Source organism: Chlorocebus sabaeus, chromosome 11 (assembly GCF_047675955.1).
Source record: "Chlorocebus sabaeus isolate Y175 chromosome 11, mChlSab1.0.hap1, whole genome shotgun sequence".
Classification (NCBI taxonomy): domain Eukaryota; kingdom Metazoa; phylum Chordata; class Mammalia; order Primates; family Cercopithecidae; genus Chlorocebus; species Chlorocebus sabaeus.
In genome coordinates this window covers 615,690-634,483 of record NC_132914.1, presented here as the reverse complement: position 1 = coordinate 634,483, position 18,794 = coordinate 615,690, and the positions used below count along the sequence as shown (strand labels likewise).

Sequence of the window (18,794 nt, the reverse complement as noted above, 5' to 3'; positions counted from 1 at the left end):
AAAAGGCAATCTATGGAATGGGAGAAAATATTTGCATGTATCTGTATGTCTAATATGGGTTTAGTATCCAAAATATATAAAGAACTTCTGTGGCCAGGCACGGTGGCTCACATCTGTAATCTCCGCACTTTGGGAGGGTGAGGTGGGAGGATCACTTGAGCTCAGGAGTTTGAGACCAGCCTGGGCAACATAGCAAAACGCCGACTCTACCAAAAATACAAAAATTAGCCAGGCATAGTGGCACATGCCTGTAGTCCCAGCTACTCGGGAGGCTGACATGGGAGGAGAGCTTGAGCCCGGCAGACAGAGGCTGCAGGGAGCTGTGATCACACCACTCACTGTAGCCCGGGCGACAGAGCGAAACCCTGTCTCAGCAACAACAAAAACAACCCAATTATTAAAATGGGCAAAAGATGCGAATCAACACTTCTCCAAAGAAGATATATAAACAGCACAGGAAAGATGCTTGAGATTTTAAGATGCAAATCAAAACCACAATGAGACTCCCTCACACCTGTAAGGCGTTTCTGTTTATTTGATAGTAAGACGGTTACTATCAAAGAAACAGAAAATAAGGCTGGGCACAGCGGCTCAAGCCTGTAATCTTAACACTTTGGGAGGCAAAGGTGGGCAAATTGCTTGAGCCCAGGAGTTTGAGACCAGCTTGGGCAAAATGGTGAAACCCCATCTCTTCAAAAAACACAAAAATTAGCCAAGCACAGTGGTGCACACCCGTGGTCCCAACTAATTAGGAGGCTGAGGTTGGGGGATCACCCAAGCCTGGGAGCTTGAGGCTGCGGTGAGCTGTGATCATGCCACTGCACTCCAGCCTGGTTGACTGAGCAAGACCTTGTCTCCAAAAAACAAAACCCAGAAAGTAACAAGTGTTGGCCAGGCACGGTGGCTCATGCCTGTAATCCCAGCACTTTGGGAGGCTGAGGCAGGAGAACTGCTTGAGCTCAGGAGTTTGAGACCAGCCTGGGAAACATGGTGAAACCTTGTCTCTACAAAAAAAAAAAAAAAAACATAGCTGGGCATGGCGGCACATGCACGTAGTCACAGCTACTTGGAGGCTGAAGTGTGAGGATCACCTGAGCCTAGGAGGTAGGTAAAGGCTGCAGTGAGCCAAGATCATGCCACTGCACTCCAGCCTGGGTAAGACCCTGTCTCAAGAAAAAAAAAAAAAAAAAAAAAAAGGCTTAAAGGAAAAAAAAAAGAAAATAACAGGTATTGGTAAGGATGTGGAGAAACTCAAACCCTTGTGCACTGCTGGTGGGAATATAAAACAGTATAGCCACTATAGAAAATACTATGGCAGTTACTCAAAAAACTAAAAACAGAATTACCACATGATCTACTTCTGGGTATATACACAAAAGAATTAAAAGTAAGGTCTCGGACGGGCACAGTAGCACACACCTGTAATCCTAGCACTTTGGGAGGCTGAGGCAGACAGATCACTTGAGCTTGAAGTTGGAGACCAGCCTGGGCAACATGGCAAAACCCTGTCTCTACAAAAATTACAAAAAAATTAGCCAGGCATGTTGGTACACACCTGTAGTCCCAGCTACTCAGGAGGCTGAGGTGGGTGGATCGCTTCAGTTTGGAAGGCGGAGGTTGCAGTGAGCTGAGATCCATTGGCGGATGAATGGACAAACCAAATGTGGTACGGACATATAATGGAATATGGTTCAGTCTTAAAAAGCAAGAAAATTCTGGCACATGCTACAACACGGATGGACTTCGAAGACATTACGCTAAGTGAGATAAGCCTGACATCACAAATATTGTATGATTCCACTTACGTGACGTACCTAAAATAGTCAAATTCACAGAGACGAAAAGTAGAAGGGTGTGTTCCAGGAACTGGGGTAACGGGGATGTGGGAGTTACTGTTGAATGGTATACAATTTCAGTTTAGGAATATGAAAATGTTCTAGAGTTCAACGCTGGTGACAGTTGTGCAACAATGTGAATATACTTAATGCCACTGAACCGTGCACTTCAGACGGCTAAAATGGTAAACTTTTGATTATGTGTATTTTCCCCTCCCACTCGCAGCACACACACACGGAAGTGCACTGTAAGGGAACATGTAGTGCACTGCTCAGAGTCCCCCTCATGATCACGACATTCATCTCCCAGGAGCTCAGCTCTTCTCTAAAAATTACACTCGGCTGAAGGGGGCTTCCTCCCCCACGTTTACACACCCTTCCTGGGGATAGCCTGCATCCTATGACTGGTCAATGGGGGGGACACAAAAGTCTGAGTCCTTTGCCGCCGAAAGACCACCCTATCCTTAGTGCTCCCTATGGGGTTGGCTAAGGCTTCTGTTACCATTGTATCCATTCGTATTCTACCTCTGCCCAAATCTGCTCATAGCTATTATTCCAGAGAGCTTCTCCAGTAACTGCCCTGAAGGCAAATCTCCATCTCAGAGTCCATTTCCTAGGGAATACAACCTAAGAGAATTCACGTAGAGAAATGCATCTTTCTAAAAGTAATTTAAAGGGCTGGGCATGGTGGTTCACGCTTGTAATCCCAACACTTTGGGAGGCTGAGGTGGGCGGATTACTTGAGGCCAGGAGTTTGAGACCAGCCTGGCTGACAGGGCAAAATCCCATCTCTACAAAAATACAAAAATTAGCCAGGCGTTGTAGCGCACACCTGTGGTCCCAGCTACTCGAGAGGCTGAGGCATGAGAATCGCTTGACCCAGGAGGCGGAGGCTGCAGTCGAGATAGCACCACTGTACTCCAGCCTGGGCAATGGAGAGTGCCTCAAAATAAACAAATAAATAAATAAAAGCAATTTAAAGTTATAACTCCAACATTTCCCTTCTCCTGTGTGGTACCTGATTCTCAGTCGGTCATTTTCTGAGTAGAGGCGCAAAACATGTTCCCGTTCTTGGAAGAGGCAGACCTGCATGTCACTTAGAGCTTTTTGCAATTCAGCAATCTCTTCCTCCCTCTGCTGCAAATCACATTCAAGTTTATGCTGCAAAAAAACCACAATAAGAAGCTGAAAGACACTGGGTTTCAATGGAGTATCTCTCACTGGATAGGGAGGAGTCTACTCACGTAGAAATATTCCAGAGTAAATAATTTCGCCAATACAGAATTCAAATGACAGCAATAGGCATGTATAGACTGGAGTTTGTTTATTTATTGAGATCAAGTCTTGCTCTGTTGCCCAGGCTGGAGTGCAGTGGCACGATCTCAGCTCAGTGCAACCTCCACTTTCTAGGTGATTCTCGTGCCTCAGCCTCCCAAGTAGCTGAGATTACAGGTGCATGCCACCACGCCCAGCTAATTTTTGTATTTTTAGTAGAGACGGGGTTTTGCCATGTTGGGCAGGCTGGTCTCAAACTCCTGACCTCAAGGGATCCACCCGCCTTGGCCTCCCAAAGTACTGGGATTAAAGGCATGAGCCACCGTGCCCGGCCTTGACTGGAGTTTAAAAGCTACAGGCTGAGTGTGAAGTTTGCATTTAACATCAAAGCTCTCACATCTTCCTTTTACAGACTATAGAATCCAGAATGCCGTACGACTCACCTATTCTATCCACAGCTTTTTTTTCTTTTTGAGACAGAGACTTGCTCTGTCACCCAGGCTGGAATGCGGTGGCATGATCTCGGCTTACTGCAACCTCTGCCTCCCAGGTTCAAGTGATTCTTCTGCCTCAGCCTCCCGAGTAGCTGGGATTACAGGTGCACACCACCACGCCCAGCTAATTTTTGTATTTTTAGTAGAGATGGGGTTTTACCACGTTGGCCAGGCTGGCTTGAACTCCTGAGCTCAGGCAATCCACCCACCTTCGCCTCCCAAAGTGCTGGGATTACAGGCGTGAACCACCGCACCCGGCCTATCCACATTTTTTTGGTAATGTTTCCTATATCATAAGCATTATTATGACATGCAGAAAAACAAAGATGAAAAGATCTGATTCCTGTCTACAGAGCTAAGGAATTTCATGGGGAGAGAGGCAAAGGATTCAAATAAAATAATTACTTCATGAAAGCATGCATGGTGAAATGGTGTGGGGGAGAGCGTGGCAGGAATAAAAATTCTGAAATCTGTTTGGGAAATCAAAGCACTACCACCAAAGAGCTGACACTTGACAGAGGAACAGTAGACTGGTAGAGAGAGAAGCAGACGGTTGGTACTCCAAGAAAAGAGAACAGGAAGTTAGAACCATGAGAGAGCCTGATGTTGGTAGAAAGGAAGAAAATCTCGTCACGTGCTACAACATGGACGAAACTTGAGGACATTATGCTAAGTGAAATAAGTCAGTCACTAAAAGAAAAACTACAGTATGATTCCACTCTATTCTAGATAAATCCTGCTCTTTTTTTTTGAGACGGAGCCTTGATCTGTCGCCCAGACTGGAATGCAGTGGTGCGATATCAGTTCACTGCAACCTCCACCTCCTGGGCGATTCTCCTGCCTCAGCCTTCCAAGTAGCTGGGACTACAGGTATGTGCCACCACGCCTAGCTAATTTTTGTATTTTTAATAGAGACAGGTTTTGCCATGTTGGTCAGGCTGGTCTCGAACCCCTGACCTCAGGTGATCCGCCTGCCTCGGCCTCCCAAAGTGCTGGGATTAGACGTGAGCTACCATGCCCGGCAAATCCTGCTCTATTTCTAATTCATAGAAATAGCAAGTAAAATAGTGGTTACAGGGAGTGTGGGGAGAAATGATCTGTTTAAGGGATGGAGTTTTGGTTTTATAAAATGAAAACATTCTAGAGATCAGTCACACAACAATGTGAACATACTTAACACACCAGGCATGGCAGATCACTCGAGGCCAGGAGTTCAAGACCAGTCTGACCAACATGGCGAAACCCCATCTCTAGTAAAAAAACAAAAATTAGCTGGGCGTGGTGGCACCCTACAATCCTAGCTTCTTGGGAGGCTGAGGCATGAGAATCGCTTAAACCCAGGAGGTGGAGGTTGCAGTGAGCTGAGATCGTGCCACTGCACTCTAGCCTGGGTGAAAGAGCAAGACTGTCTCCAAAAAAAAAAAATTATATATGTGTATATACACACATACTCACACACACAAACACTTAAACACTACTGAACGCTTAAAATTGGTTAAGGTCATTAAAAATAATTTCACAAAGGCTGGGCTCAGTGACTCACACCTGTTATCCCAACACTTTGGGAGGTTAAGGTGGGAGGATGCTTGAGCCCAGGAGTTGAAGACCATCCTAGACAACAGGGTGAGATTCCGTATTCACAAAAAGTAAAAAATTGGGCAGGGTGCAGTGGCTCACACCTGTAATCCCAACGCCTTGGAGGCCAAGCCAGGCAGGTCATCTGAGGTCAGGAGTTCAAGACCAGCCTGGTCAACACGGTGAAACCCAGTCTCTACTAAAAGTACAAAAATTAGCCGGGTGTGGTGGTGGGCACCTATAATCCCAGCTACTCAGGGGGATGAGGGAGGAGAATTGCTTGAACCTGGGAGGCGGAGGTTGCAGTGAGCCGAGATCGCGCCACTGCACTCCAGCCTGGGTGACAAGAGCAAGACTTCATCTAAAAAATAAAAAAGAAAATAAAAAATAAAAAATTAGCTGTGCATGGTGACACAAGCCTGTTGTTCCCAGATACTTGGGAGGCTGAGGCAGGAGGACTGCTTGAGTCCAGGACTTTGAGGCTGCAGTGAGCTGTGATCACACCACTGCACTCCAGCCTGGGCAAGAGGGCAGGACCCTGACTCAAAACACAAAAAAACAAAAAACCTAGAAGTCTATAGATACATACACAATGTGATAAAAATGACAAATAAATATTAACAACTTATTCGGAGAAAGGGACAGGATACAGGTCCACAGTGGAACTCAAAAGGTTGGAAACACTTTTTTTTGTAGAATCTACAAAAAAAATTAGACATGACTCACACCATGTCCCAGTAAATGTATTTAGAGATGCTGCATCACTGTCATCTGGCAACCAGCCCCCATCCTGAGGCTCTTCAGTAGCTCAAATGGAATGAATTACCCTGTAATTCATTGTATATACACATAATGTGAGAAAAATGACAAGCAAACCTCCAAAAAACAAAAGCCTAATAAATTTGGACAAGCACAAATATTTCAGTACTGCTAGAGTGAAAAATGTGAGGCCAACTGGGAATGTAAGAGACCAGAGGCAGGTATTGGCAAGGAGGATACTGTCATAGTTTAGACGCAACTCAAGCGTCCGCGTGAGCATCGTGGCAAAAGTGATGTGGGTGTGGGAATGGATTAAGTAATATTTAGGCCGGGCGCGGTGGCTCAACCTGTAATCCCAGCACTCTGGGAGGCCGAGACGGGCGGATCACGAGGTCAGGAGATCGAGACCATCCTGGCTAACACGGTGAAACCCCGTCTCTACTAAAAAATACAAAAAAAAAAAACCAAACTAGCCGGGCGTGGTGGCGGCGCCTGTAGTCCCAGCTACTCGGGAGCCTGAGGCAGGAGAATGGCGTAAACCTGGGAGGCGGAGCTTGCAGTGAGCTGAGATCCGGCCACTGCACTCCAGCCTGGGCGACAGAGCGAGACTCCGTCTCAAAAAAAAAAGTAATATTTAGGAGGCAGAATCAATAGGACTTGCCAACAGATTCAGTGTAGGGGACTTGAAAGAACAATAGGCAATCATGCCATTTACCAAGACAAAGAATAAAGAAAAAGTTAAGGAATGAGGAATGGAGGGAGGCAAAATGGTGGCGGTACATGTGCGGGTGAGGAAGAGGGGGTAGAGAAGGAACTTCGGGAGAAAAGTGAGTCAGGGTTGGTTATTTAACAGTCTTCATCACATACGTAGTAGTGTAATACAAGGATAAAACAAGGTCATTTATGGTAGAATCTGGAAGAACTTTGACGTTTAAGAGTAAGGAAAGAGAGTTGTTAATGGACACTGAGATGAGCTGATCAGAGAGGTTAGGTAGAAATTGTGAAAGAAAAATGACACAGCAATCAAGAAAGGAGGCCAGGCTCACGCCTGTAATCCCAGCACTTCAGGTGGCCAAGGCAGGTGGACCACAAGGTCAGGAGTTTGAGATGAGTTTGGCCAACATGGTGAAACCCTGTCTCTACTAAAAATACAAAAATTAGCTGGGTATGGTGGCAGGTGCCTGTAATCCCAGCTACTTGGGAGGCTGAGGCGGGAGAATCGCTTGAACCCGGGAGGCGGGGGTTGCAGTGAGCCAAGACCACGCCATTGCGCTGTAGCCTGGGTGACAGAGCGAGACTCTGTCTCAAAAAAAAAAAAAAAAGGAAATCAAGAAAGGAAGAAAATTACAGAAAAAGAGAGGTCAAAAGTGACAAACACTGCAAAGGGCAAAAAGAGAAAAGTTTGGCAAAGAGGTACTTGGAGAACACAGAAGGCACGGTTTTAGTGGTGTGGCAAGGACAGAGATGAAACTGCAGTCGAGAAATTCCCTAGCTGGGCATGGTGGCTCATTCCTGTAATCCCAGCACTTTGGAAGGCCGAGGTGGGCAGATTGCCTGAGCTCAGGAGTTTGAGACCAGCCTGGGCAACACAGTGAAACCCTACCTCTACTAAAAAACAAAAAATTCGCTGGGTGCGGCAGCGTGCACCTGTAGTCCCAGCTACTTGGGAGGCCGAGGCTGGAGAATTGCTTGAACCCGGGAGGCAGAGGTTGCAGTGAGCCAAGGTTGCATCACTGCACTCCAGCCTGAGCGACAGAACAAGACTCTATCTCCAAAAAAAAAAAATTTCCCATTCAGTGAATGGGAAAGTCAAAAGATTCTGGAAGTGTGACTGGGAAAAGAAAGAGCCATTTATATAAAAAGAATAGCTAGAGAGAGAAGTCCAATGAAAGAAGAGTTTTTCATTTTTCTTTTAAGTTGGGAAAGACTGGAGTATGTTTATATACTGAGAAGAAAAAGCTAATATCAAGCAAGAAGTTAAAAATAAACAGAAAGCAGAGAAAAATGATGGAGCAAGGTTTCTCAGGAGGAAAAAGGGATGAGGGTCACAGGAGGCATTGGATCAATCCAGCTCAAACAGGCAAAGATGCCTTGTTCCCGAAGCAGTCAGAAGAATGATCATCAGAAGGTGACTGAAGGCCAGGTGCGTGGCTGACACCTGTAATCCCAGCACCTTGGTAGGCTGAGGCGGGAGGACTGCTTGAGCCCAGGAGTTCAATACCGGCCTGGGCAACACAGTGAGACCATGTCTCTACAACAAATTTTTTAAAAATTAGCTGGGCATAGCGGTGTGTGCCTGTAGTCCCAGCTGCCCAGGAGGCTGAGTGTGGGAGGATCAGTTGAGCCTAGGAGTTCAAGGCTGCAGTGAGCCATGATTATACCACTGCACTCCAGCCTCGGTGACAGAGTAAGACCCTGTCTCAAAAAACAAAAAAACAGGCTGGGAGCGTTGGTTCATGCCTGTAATTCCAGCACTTTGGGAGGCCAAGGCAGGCGGATCACAAGGTCAGGAGATTGAGACCATCTTGGCTAACACGGTGAAACCCCGTCTCTACTAAAAATACAAAAAACTAGCCGGGCGTGGTGGTGGCGCCTGTGGTCCCAGCTACTTGAGAGGCTGAGGCAGGAGAATGGCGTGAACCCGGGAGGCGGAGCTTGCAGGGAGCCAAGATTGCGCCACCACACTCCAGCCTGGGCGACAGAGCGAGACTCCATCTCAAAAAAATATTAAAAAAAACAAGGAAAAGAAAAGCAACCAAAGGAAAGAAGAAGGAGATAGATATGGATGGAGTAACTGTGTGAAGATGAGCAGGAAAGATGTTGACAGAGGAGGGCTAAGAAGGGGTTGCAGGCTAGAGGTGAGGGTGTGGCACAGATGTGGAAGGAGAGGAAACCCAGTATGGATAGGTAAGAAAACTGTTGTATAGTGGTCGAGGGTACAGCTGAATTTGTTTACCGTCGATTCATTCTGTACTGATTTGTGACCTTTCTACAACAGTGTTCTCAATCAGAAGTGACTTTGCACATATACACACCCATTCCAGAAACATCTGGCAGTGTCTGGAGACATTCTTGATTGTCGCAGCTGCGGGTGTTGTGTTACTGGCATCTAGTGGGTAGAGGCCAGGGATGCTGCTAAACATCCTATCACGCACGGGACAACCCCTCCCAACAAAGAATCATCCAGGCCAAAATGTCAATAATGCCGAGGTCAAGAAATCCTGCTGTAGGAGAACAGGTGACAGAGAACTGGATGACGCCACAGCTTAGTTTTTGCCATGCAGGTGGAGCAGAAGAATAACTGAGCAAGGGGTCATTTGCAGGCAGCGCTGTTACTACTGAAGTAAAGTATCATGGGGTTTAGGTTTGAAGGACATGATGTCAGAGCTATATGCGGCACTTAGAAAACCGAAAATTCCAGAAGCTACGGAGGTAACAAAGAAGTTAAGGATTACTCAGATATAAGGAAAGGAAAGAACTAGGTATAAGAGATATGGAGATGTCAGAATTTAAGATTTGAGAGGAAGAGCAGTTTTTGGGGGTTATGATCCAAGGAGGGCCTGAAGGGCCCAGTAGCTGGGCTGGGGAATAAAAAAGGAATATTTTGTGGTTTTTTTTTTTTTTTTTTGAGACGGAGTCTCGCTCAGTCACCCAGGCTGGAGTGCAGTGGTGCGATCTCGGCTCACTGCAAGCTCCGCCTCCCGGGTTCCCGCCATTCTCCTGCCTCAGCCTCCCGAGTAACTGGGACTACAGGCGCCGCCACCACGCCCGGCTAATTTTTTTTGTATTTTTAGTAGAGACGGGGTTTCACCGTGTTAGCCAGGATGGTCTCGATCTCCTGACCTCGTGATCCGCCCGCCTCAGCCTCCCAAAGTGCTGGGATTACAGGCGTGAGCCACGGCGCCCGGCCTAAAAGGAGTATTTTCATAAAACATCTGCTTATGATACAAGCTGGCACTTGCAGAGCATCTCTAATTAATGAAGACTTCATCAGAGTTCCAAAAAAGCGTGCGTCGTCTCTTTACCTGTCCTTCACAAGCTTCTTTGTAGAGTTCCAGTTTCTTCAACAAGTCCTCATTTTCTGCCTCGCACTCAGCCATCTTCTTCTGATAATATTCCAGGAGCTCCTTAGAAGGACCGAGTTTGGCCAGACGATCTTCGAGGGAAGGCAAGGGGGTTGACTCCAGTGAGTCTGCCATGCCCCTCCTCTTGGTGGGACCACTGGTGGCAACAGCACGTTTGGAGACAACTGCTTGCCTATGTGAAATTGGAAATGATATATTCACTACACCCTGTGGAGTTTAGGAGTTATGACCTTCCAAATCAAAGCGGCTTTTGTGTTCCTGAAGTGCTTACAATGAAGGTGCTCACGGATTTGGAAGTTTGGCCAGCGTGGTGGCTCACGCCTGTCATCCCAGCACTTTGGGAGGCCAAGGTGAGAGAATCACTTGAGCCCAGGGGTTCAAGACCAGCCTGGGCAATATAGTGAAACCCCGTCTCTATTAAAAAAAAAAAAATCTTGGCCAGGCACAGTGGCTCACACCTGTAATCCTAGCACTTTGGGAGGCCACGGCAGGCAGATTGCCTGAGCTCAGGAGTTCAAGACCAGCCTGGGCAACATGGTAAAACCTCGTCTCTACTAAAATACAAAAAAAAAAAATTAGCCGGGCATGGCAGTGTGCACCTGTAGTTCCAGCTACTCGGGAGGCCAAGGCAGGAGAATCGCTTGAACCCAGGAGGCAGAGCCGAGATCCTGCCACTGCACTCCAGCCTGGTGACAGAGCGAGACTCCGTCTCAAAAAAAAAAAAAAAAAAAAAAATTGAAAGTTTGATATGACAGGATAGTAAACAATTTTATTAATTATCTTCCAAGTACTAATGGTTTAAAGCTGGATTCAAAATACATGTTAGAGCCAGGAATGGTGGCACAGCTGAGTGGCTGAGCAGTCCCAGCTCCTCAGGGGGCTGAGGTGGGAGGATTGCTTGAGCCTAGGAGTTCCAGTCCAGCCTGGGCAACATAGCAAGACCTTGTCTCTAAAGAAGTAAAAATAAAATCCATTAGAGACTAAAAAGATAATTTAAAAAAAAAATAGGACATAAACTAAGGAGACCACGTAGTAACAATTAGAAAGTGTAGTACTACTATAAGACATACTGCAGGCCGGGTGCAGTGGCTCACGCCTGTAATCCCACCACTTTGGGAGGCCAAGGCAGGCAGATTACTTGAGGTCAGGAGTTCAAGACCAGCCTGGCCAACAGAGTGAAACCTAGTCTCTACCAAAAATGCAAAAATCAGCCGGGCATGGTGGCGCATGTCTGTAATCCCAGCTACTCGGGAGGCTGAGGCAGGAGAATTGCTTGAACCCAGGAGGCAGGTTCAAGTGCCGAGATCACGCCACTGCACTCCAGTTTGGGTGTGAGATTCCATCTCCAAAAACAAATCAAGCAAAAAACAACAAAAAAACACATATTACATGGTGGCTCACACCTGTAATCCCAGTACTTTGGGAGGCCGAGGCAGGTGGATCGCCTGAGGTCAGGAGTTCGAGACCAGCCTGACCAACATGGTGAAACCCTGTCTCTACTAAAAATACAAAAATTAGCCAGGCGTGGTGGCATGTACCTGTAATCTCAGCTACTTGGGAGGCTGAGGGAGGAGAATCACTTGAAACCTGGAGGCAGAGGTTGCAATGAGTAGAGATTGCGCTATTGCACTCCAGCTTGGCAACAATAGTGAAACTATGTCTCAAAAAAAAAAAAAAAAGACATTTTGCAATTGAAACAAACACATCAGATGCTAATCTCTAGCATATGAGACATTTGAATCGCACAGATTAAAACTAAATGTTGTTAACTGGCAAAAAGACTCTGATTAAAGGTTGGACCTGGCTGGGCATGGTGGTTCACCTCTATAATTCCGCCACTTTGGGAGGCTGAGGTGGATGGATCACCTGAGGTCAGGAGTTCAAAACCAGCCTGGCCAGCATGGTGAAACCCCATCTCTACTAAAAATACAAAATTAACCAGGCATGGTGGCGCATGCCTGTAATCTTAGGTGCTCGGGAGGCCGAGGCAGGAAAATTGCATGAACCTGGGAGATGGAGGTTGCAGTGAGCCAGGATCGCATCATTGCACTTCAGCCTGGAAAACAACAGCGAAACTCCATCTCAAAAAAAAAAAAAAGGGTGGACATGAAGTTTTTGTTTGTTTGCTTCTAGCAAACAAGACTTGAGCTAAAATAATGAAAGTCGGAAAACAGTACAGGCCGGACGCAGTGGCTCATACCCGTAACCCCAGCACTTTGGGAGGCTAAGGCGGGCGGATCACCTGAGAACAGAGGTTTCGGAACGGCCTGACCAACATGGAGAAACCCTGTCTCTACTAAAAATGCAAAAAACTAGTCGGGCGTGGTGGCGCATGCCTGTAATCCCAGCTACTCGGGAGGCTGCAGCAGGAGAATCACTTGAACCTAGGAGGGAGGTTGCGGTGAGCCGAGATCGCGCCATTGCACCCCAGCCTGGGCAACAAGGGCAAAACTTTGTCTCAAAAAACAAAAAAACAAAACAAAACAAAAATAGCACAGAAGAAGAGAAACCTTCCTGTGAAAATAAATCAAATTTGGTTGTCTGCAATTTATAACATAACAAAATAGACAGCAGAGTAGAGAAACTATACCAGAAGCTCTGAGTTAGAGTTAATATTTGTGCTCACTTCTAATACATAAGCATGCAGAGATATTAAAATTTGTCAACTAGCACAAAGAAAAACTTAAACATTTTCTCAATCACTAAAAACTTGTGAGAGAAATACTGTTTTACTTAACATTTCTTTCTTTTTTTTTTTTGAGATGGAGTCTTGCTCTGTTGCCCAGGCTGGAGTGCAACGGTGCGATCTCAGCTCACTACAACCTCTACCTCCTGGGTTCAAGCAATTCTCCTGCCTCAGCCTCCCAAGCAGCTGAGTTTACAGGCGCCTGCCACCATGCCCAGTTAATTTTTTTTTTTTCTTTTTAAAGTAGAGACGGGGTTTCACCATGTTGGCCATGCTGTTCTCAAACGCCTGACCTTGTGACCTGCCCACCTCGGCCTCCCAAAGTGCTGGGATTATAGGCGTGAGCCACCATGCCCGGCCAACATTTCATATTTTCTAAAGGGATTGTTTCAGGCTGGGCACAGTGGCTTATGCCTGTAATCTCAGCACTTTGGGAAGCTGAGGCGGGAGGATTGCTTGAGTTCAAGAGGTCAAGACCGCAATGAGCTATGATTGCACCACTACACTCCATCACGGGCAACAGAGTGAAACTCTGTCTCAAAAAAAAAAAAAAAAAAAAAAAAACCGTTAGGAAATACGTTTCCAATACCTTCCCAGTTCCTAGGCTAACTTAGTCTAAGGCTATATAAGTCTTGATTTCTTAACAACTTGAAAATAAGCAAATGTCTTACTTTCTGCAGACAGGGGTGTGTTTTGGGGTAAAGTTCATGCTGTCTTTTTCACACCTATCAAATACACAAAAGTTTATAATTAGGGGCCAAGAATAGAAAAATAAAAACAGTACAGAATGCACAGACTGGTTCCCTCTTCAACATCATCATATTTGCCTCTTGGAAAGAATTTGATGTTTTAAAATGTAGTTTTTTTTTTTTTTGAGACAGAGTCTCACTCTGTTGCCCAGGCTGGAGTGCAGTGGCTTGATCTTGGCTCACTGCAACCTCCGCCTTCCAGGTTCAAGCGATTCTCCTGCCTCTGCCTTCCAAGTAGCTGGGACTACAGGTGCCCGTCACCGTGCCCGGCTAATTTTTGTATTTTTAGTAGAGATGGGGTTTCACCATATTGGCCAGACTGGTCCCGATCTCCTGACCTCATGATCCGCCCACCTCAGCCTCTTAAAGTGCTGGGATTACAGGCGTGAGCCACCACCCCCGGCCTAAAATGTAGTATTCTTTAAAGTATCTTCAAATCCTGAAATTCATGCCTTTTGCATTTTCAAAAGGTACTCATAATTATTTTCAAATAAAAATCAGAATGGCATTGAATATTTAAATGGATAAGCACACAAAGAAAGAAAGGTCTCCTTGTTAACTGCAAAAACACAAAAACAAATCTACAATCTTTTCCTTGAAGTTATAGGAGAAGGAGATGCAGAAAAATCTCTACTAAGCAAGAAACAGCACATAGAGCCAGGTGCAGTGGTCCGCACCTATAGTCCCTGCTACTCAGGGGGCTGAGGAGAGGGGAATCACTTGAGCCCAGAAGTTCAAGGCCAGCCTCACCAACAAATGGACTTCCCCTGCCCCCACTCCTCTCTCCAAAAACAGAAGCAGTAAATGGAAATGAAGGTAGAGCACCCACTATATCAAATTTAAAATGAATACAAAACCACTGATGCGATCTTCATTTCATGTGCTTTCTCTATTATCATCAGTAAAAGAAAAAAAATTACTTATAAACTTTAAAAGGCTCTTCATAATCTCCATCTCAATTGATAAAGCAAGATCTTGAGCTCCTGCACTTTAAGCAACCTTATTACAGAAATTTTCAGGAAGATAAACCGCTGGAAAGGGAATGCCATTCCATGTTATATGACTGACAGAGAAAGAAAAGAGAGGCAGAGAGGCTGATTTTTTACTGCTTTGGTGAAAGCTTTCTTATCAAGCATGCTCTGTCACTCCATTCTGATTCTCAGCAAGTCAGATGATGTTTTGTTATGTCCTTCTACCTGGTATAATCTGCTTAAAATCTTCAGTTCTGCAGCCGGGAACAGTGGCTCACGCCTGTAATCCCAGCACTTTGGGAGGCCGAGGTGGGTGGATCATGAGGTCAGGAGATGGAGACCATCCTGGCTAACACGGTGAAACCCCGTCTCTACTAAAAATACAAAAAATTAGCCGGGCGTGGTGGCGGCGCCTGTGGTCCCAGCTACTCAGGAGGCTGAGGCAGGAGAATGGCGTGAACCCGGGAACCGGAGCTTGCAGTGAGCCGAGATCGCGCCATTGGACTCCAACCTGGGCGACAGAGCGAGATTTCATCTCAAAAAAAAACAACTCTTCAGTCTTTTGGGAAAGAATTTTGTGTAGAAGTATGAAGAGAGACAATCACCACTGTTACTTCCATATACCATTTTCCTGCTCAGAGCCCCACAGTACCTCTCTCCCTGACTCCTTCAAAGCTGTCTTCGTTTGGCTTCCAGGACACCTCTTCCCGGTTGGCCCCTTTCCTTACTGGTCATCACTCATTGCCTTGGTGATCTCCTGAGGTCTCACGGTTTTAAACAGCATGTACACATTAGTCGTTTTCAAATTGACGCCTCCGTCCTACTCTGCCCTCCGCTCTAGACTCACATGTCTGACTGACTACTCCGTCTCTCCACGTGGATGTCTAGCAGGTCTCCCAAGCTTGCCAAGTGTAAAACTGAGCTCCTGATACATACCTCCCACCACAAAAACCTGCTCTTCTCTCAGAATTCTCCATTCCAGTAAATACTAATTCTACGCGGCCAGTTGTTTATGACAAACAAACTTGGGTGGAGAAATTTTACTCACCTCTTTGTCTTACATGCCACACATAACCCATTAGCAAATCCTACTGGCTGGTTCATCAAGACATCTAGAGTCTGACAACTACTTACCACCTCTACCCTCATTGCCCTGGTCCAGCACGCTGTTTGTGCTTTTGTTTTTTTAGTTTTTTTAGATACAGGGTCTTGCTTGTCTCAAACTTCTGGCTTCAATCAATCCTCTCCCCTCAGTCACACAAGTAGTAGGATTACAGGTATGAGTCACTGCACTTGGCTTCCAACCCACTGTTATCTCTTGTCCAGATGACTACAGCAGTCTCTTAACTGGTCTCCCTGTTCCACCTTTTTTTTTTTTTTTTTTTTTTTTTTTTGTGGAGACGAAGTCTTGCTCTGTCACCCAGGCTGGAGTGCAATGGCACGATCTCGGCTCACCACAACCTCTGCCTCCCGGGTTCAAGTGATTCTCCTGCCTCAGCCTCCCCAGTGGCTAGGATTACAGGCACCTGCCACTGTGGCTGGCTAATTTTTTTTTGTATTTTTAGTAAAGACAGGGTTTCGCCATGTTGGCCAGGCTGGTCTTGAACTCCTGACCTCAGATGATCCACCCACCTCTGCCTCCCAGTGTTGGGATTACAGGCGTAAGCCACTGTGCCTGGTAGTGCCAACTACCCTTTAAAAATATATCGCTTTGGGGCCGGGCCTTGGCATGGCCAGGCCATGGCAAGACCCTATCGCTACCAAAAATGTAAAACTTAGCTGGGCACGGTGGCATTGCAGTCCCATCTGCTTGGTGTGAGGACCACTTCAGCCTGGGAGTTCAAGGCTGCAGTAAGCAGTGATCGTACCACTGCACTCTAGCCTAGATGATAGAGCAAGACCCTGTCTCAAAAGAATAAAATAAAATAGGCTGGGCACAGTGGCTCATACCTGTTTAACGCCAGCACTTTGCGAGGCCAAGGTAAATGGATTGCTGGAGGTCAGGAGTTTGAGAGCAGTCTGGGCAACATGGTGAAACCCTGTCTCTACAAAAATTACAGAATTAGCTGGGAGTGGTGGCACGTGCCTGTAGTCCTAGCTATTCAGGAGGCTGAGGCAGGAGGATTGCTTGAGCTTGGGAGGCAGAGGCTGCACTGAGCTAAGATTGCCCCACTGCTCTCCAGCCTGAGCGACACAGTGAGACCTTATCTGGAAAAAAAAAGAATAATAAAAATAAACATTGCTTTGTAGTTGAGAGTGTAGGCTCTGATATCAGACTTGGGTTTGAGTCAAAGCCCTGCCTCTTATTAGCTGGGTACCTCAGGTAAGTTATCCTCTCTAAATTTCAGTTACTTCTATGTCATAGGTTGGTATATGGATTAAATGACATAATGAATATAGTGCCGAGTGACAGTGTTTGACATATAAGCACTCAATAAATGTGGACTATTATTATTATTGACAACTCCCAAAGATTCTGTCTTCAGCTTTATCATTTCCTCTAACCATTTCTTTGGGAACATCATTATTCCTCCTGTTTTTATTATTAACTCTACCATCTAAAACACTACATGGCATATAGTAAGTAACAATTACATGTTGAATAAACAAACATCTCTTTTAACCTCTTAATTTGAATTAACAAAAATGTACTGGACATTTTCACCTATCGGCGCTTGAAATGTTTAACCTAAAAAAGAAATCACTCAAGTTAGGTATTTTTTTTTTTTTTTAGCATCTCAAAGTTAACATTTCCTAAACCTAACACATCATCTTTTTATCCAAACACGACCCTTCTGACTTTCCTATTTTAGGTACTAATTCGGCGTTTCCAAGCAACTAGGAGTTGGCAACTTAAATTCATCATTTGATCACTCATTCTCCTGAATCTCCTGTCTAACCATATGAATATCTTGTATATTTTATCTCCACAATGACCATGTTAATTCACAGTCTCAATACTTCTTACTCATACCACTACAACAGCTTAACGGTTCTACCAACTCCTTGCCTCTCCTGAACCATTTTCTGTAATAAAATTCATCAGTAGAACCTCATAGTCTAAAGCATTAAATCAAACTTGTTAGCCTAGAATTCACGACTTTCTACATAAGGGCCAAACCTAACTTTCCTGCCTTATTGCCTTCTACTCCCCCAAATGTACCGTCTCCAGATAACTTTCCTGACTCCGTACCTTTGTTCATGAGCTTCCCTCTAGCTGGAACACAGCTCCCTCCACAGCCCTCATTTCACTGAACAAAATCTAGTCTGTACATGAAAACTCGTCTTAAATAGCACCTCCTTTTCCTCTTTCCTGAGTCTCCCCATCCAGAATGATTTAGCAAAAATGATCTAACTGCAAAAGAACTGCCTTTGAAATTCTCTACAAGTCAACATATTAGAATTCTTCATTGCTATCGTTTCTCCCTTGCTAGCGTGCGTTCCCTGCAGATAGAAACCGCGTCTTACTCTTCATTGCCTCTTCTAAAGAACAATGTCCTTGTTGACAGGTAAATTACCGGGTTTCAGCTAGCTTCTCTGCACCTATCTCCAATATCCTTGCTTAGCTATATTCTTACAGCTTGTCTACTAACAATTAACATTTATGTAGCACTTTGAATTTTTTTCTTTTAGCCACGTGACAAATCTGTGAAATTTATTTTATTATCCCCACAACTGGTAAGTATTTTTACTACCCCTTATTTTACAAATGAGGAACCTGAGGGTTAGACCAGCGTGGGGGGAGCGTATACCGGAACCCATCTCCAGGGCGTCCGAATCCTGCACCCCCTTCCCCACTTCGCCCCACGCTCGACTCCCTCCCTGCGGCAGGTCCCCACCCTCCAGCACTCCTCGAACTTTCTCCTCCGGTCCGCAGCCCTTCCACGGGCACCCGATTCCAGGCTCACGTCCCTCCCCTCCGCACTGCTTCCGCGGTTACTTCTCCCCCACAAGATTTTCCTCCCAAGGCCTCTTACTAACCCCTTCACCCCCAACCCGAAACTCCAAACTCACGACACACTGAGACTCCGCGTCAGGGAACTCAACTGAAACACAAAAGTCAAACCAAGGAGCGTCGCGGCGCCACGGCCCGTCCCTGAATCCGTGCAATCGCGCAGGAGTTTACACGGCCCTTTGGACTGCGCACCAATGGGAACGGCCGTCACACAGAGGCCCGCCCCATCTCGCCCCTCCTCGCGGGGCTCCTGGCCGCGCAGAGGTCTCTGGGAAACGTAGTTTTTCTTCTGCACGCAGTTCTGCGCGGGGCGATGCAGCTGGGCTGCAACCCGCTGCTCCAGGTACGGGTAATGGGACGTTTGGGGTCAGAACGCACCGCTTCCGGGCACCCCCACTTAAGATTGCTCA

At 46.1% G+C, this 18,794-nt stretch overlaps 1 protein-coding gene across 10 annotated transcripts in view; it reads right to left on the bottom strand.

Annotated features, from left to right (window-relative positions):
- The window catches only part of CCDC77 (coiled-coil domain containing 77), a 38,682-nt gene extending 20,097 nt beyond the window's left edge, over positions 1-18,585 (bottom strand). Inside the window, exons 1-5 of one of the 10 annotated variants that reach the window (XM_073020315.1) lie at positions 18,444-18,544; positions 16,380-16,637; positions 13,381-13,434; positions 9,964-10,195; positions 2,854-2,996 (exon numbers count right to left, since the gene is read on the bottom strand). In XM_073020315.1, the coding sequence (XP_072876416.1) occupies positions 2,854-2,996; positions 9,964-10,195; positions 13,381-13,418 (413 nt within the window). In that variant the 5' untranslated portion in view covers positions 13,419-13,434; positions 16,380-16,637; positions 18,444-18,544. The other 9 variants (XM_037988420.2, XM_037988419.2, XM_007967099.3 and 6 more) reach the window with 9 other exon arrangements.
- Between the last annotated feature and the right edge of the window lie 209 nt (positions 18,586-18,794).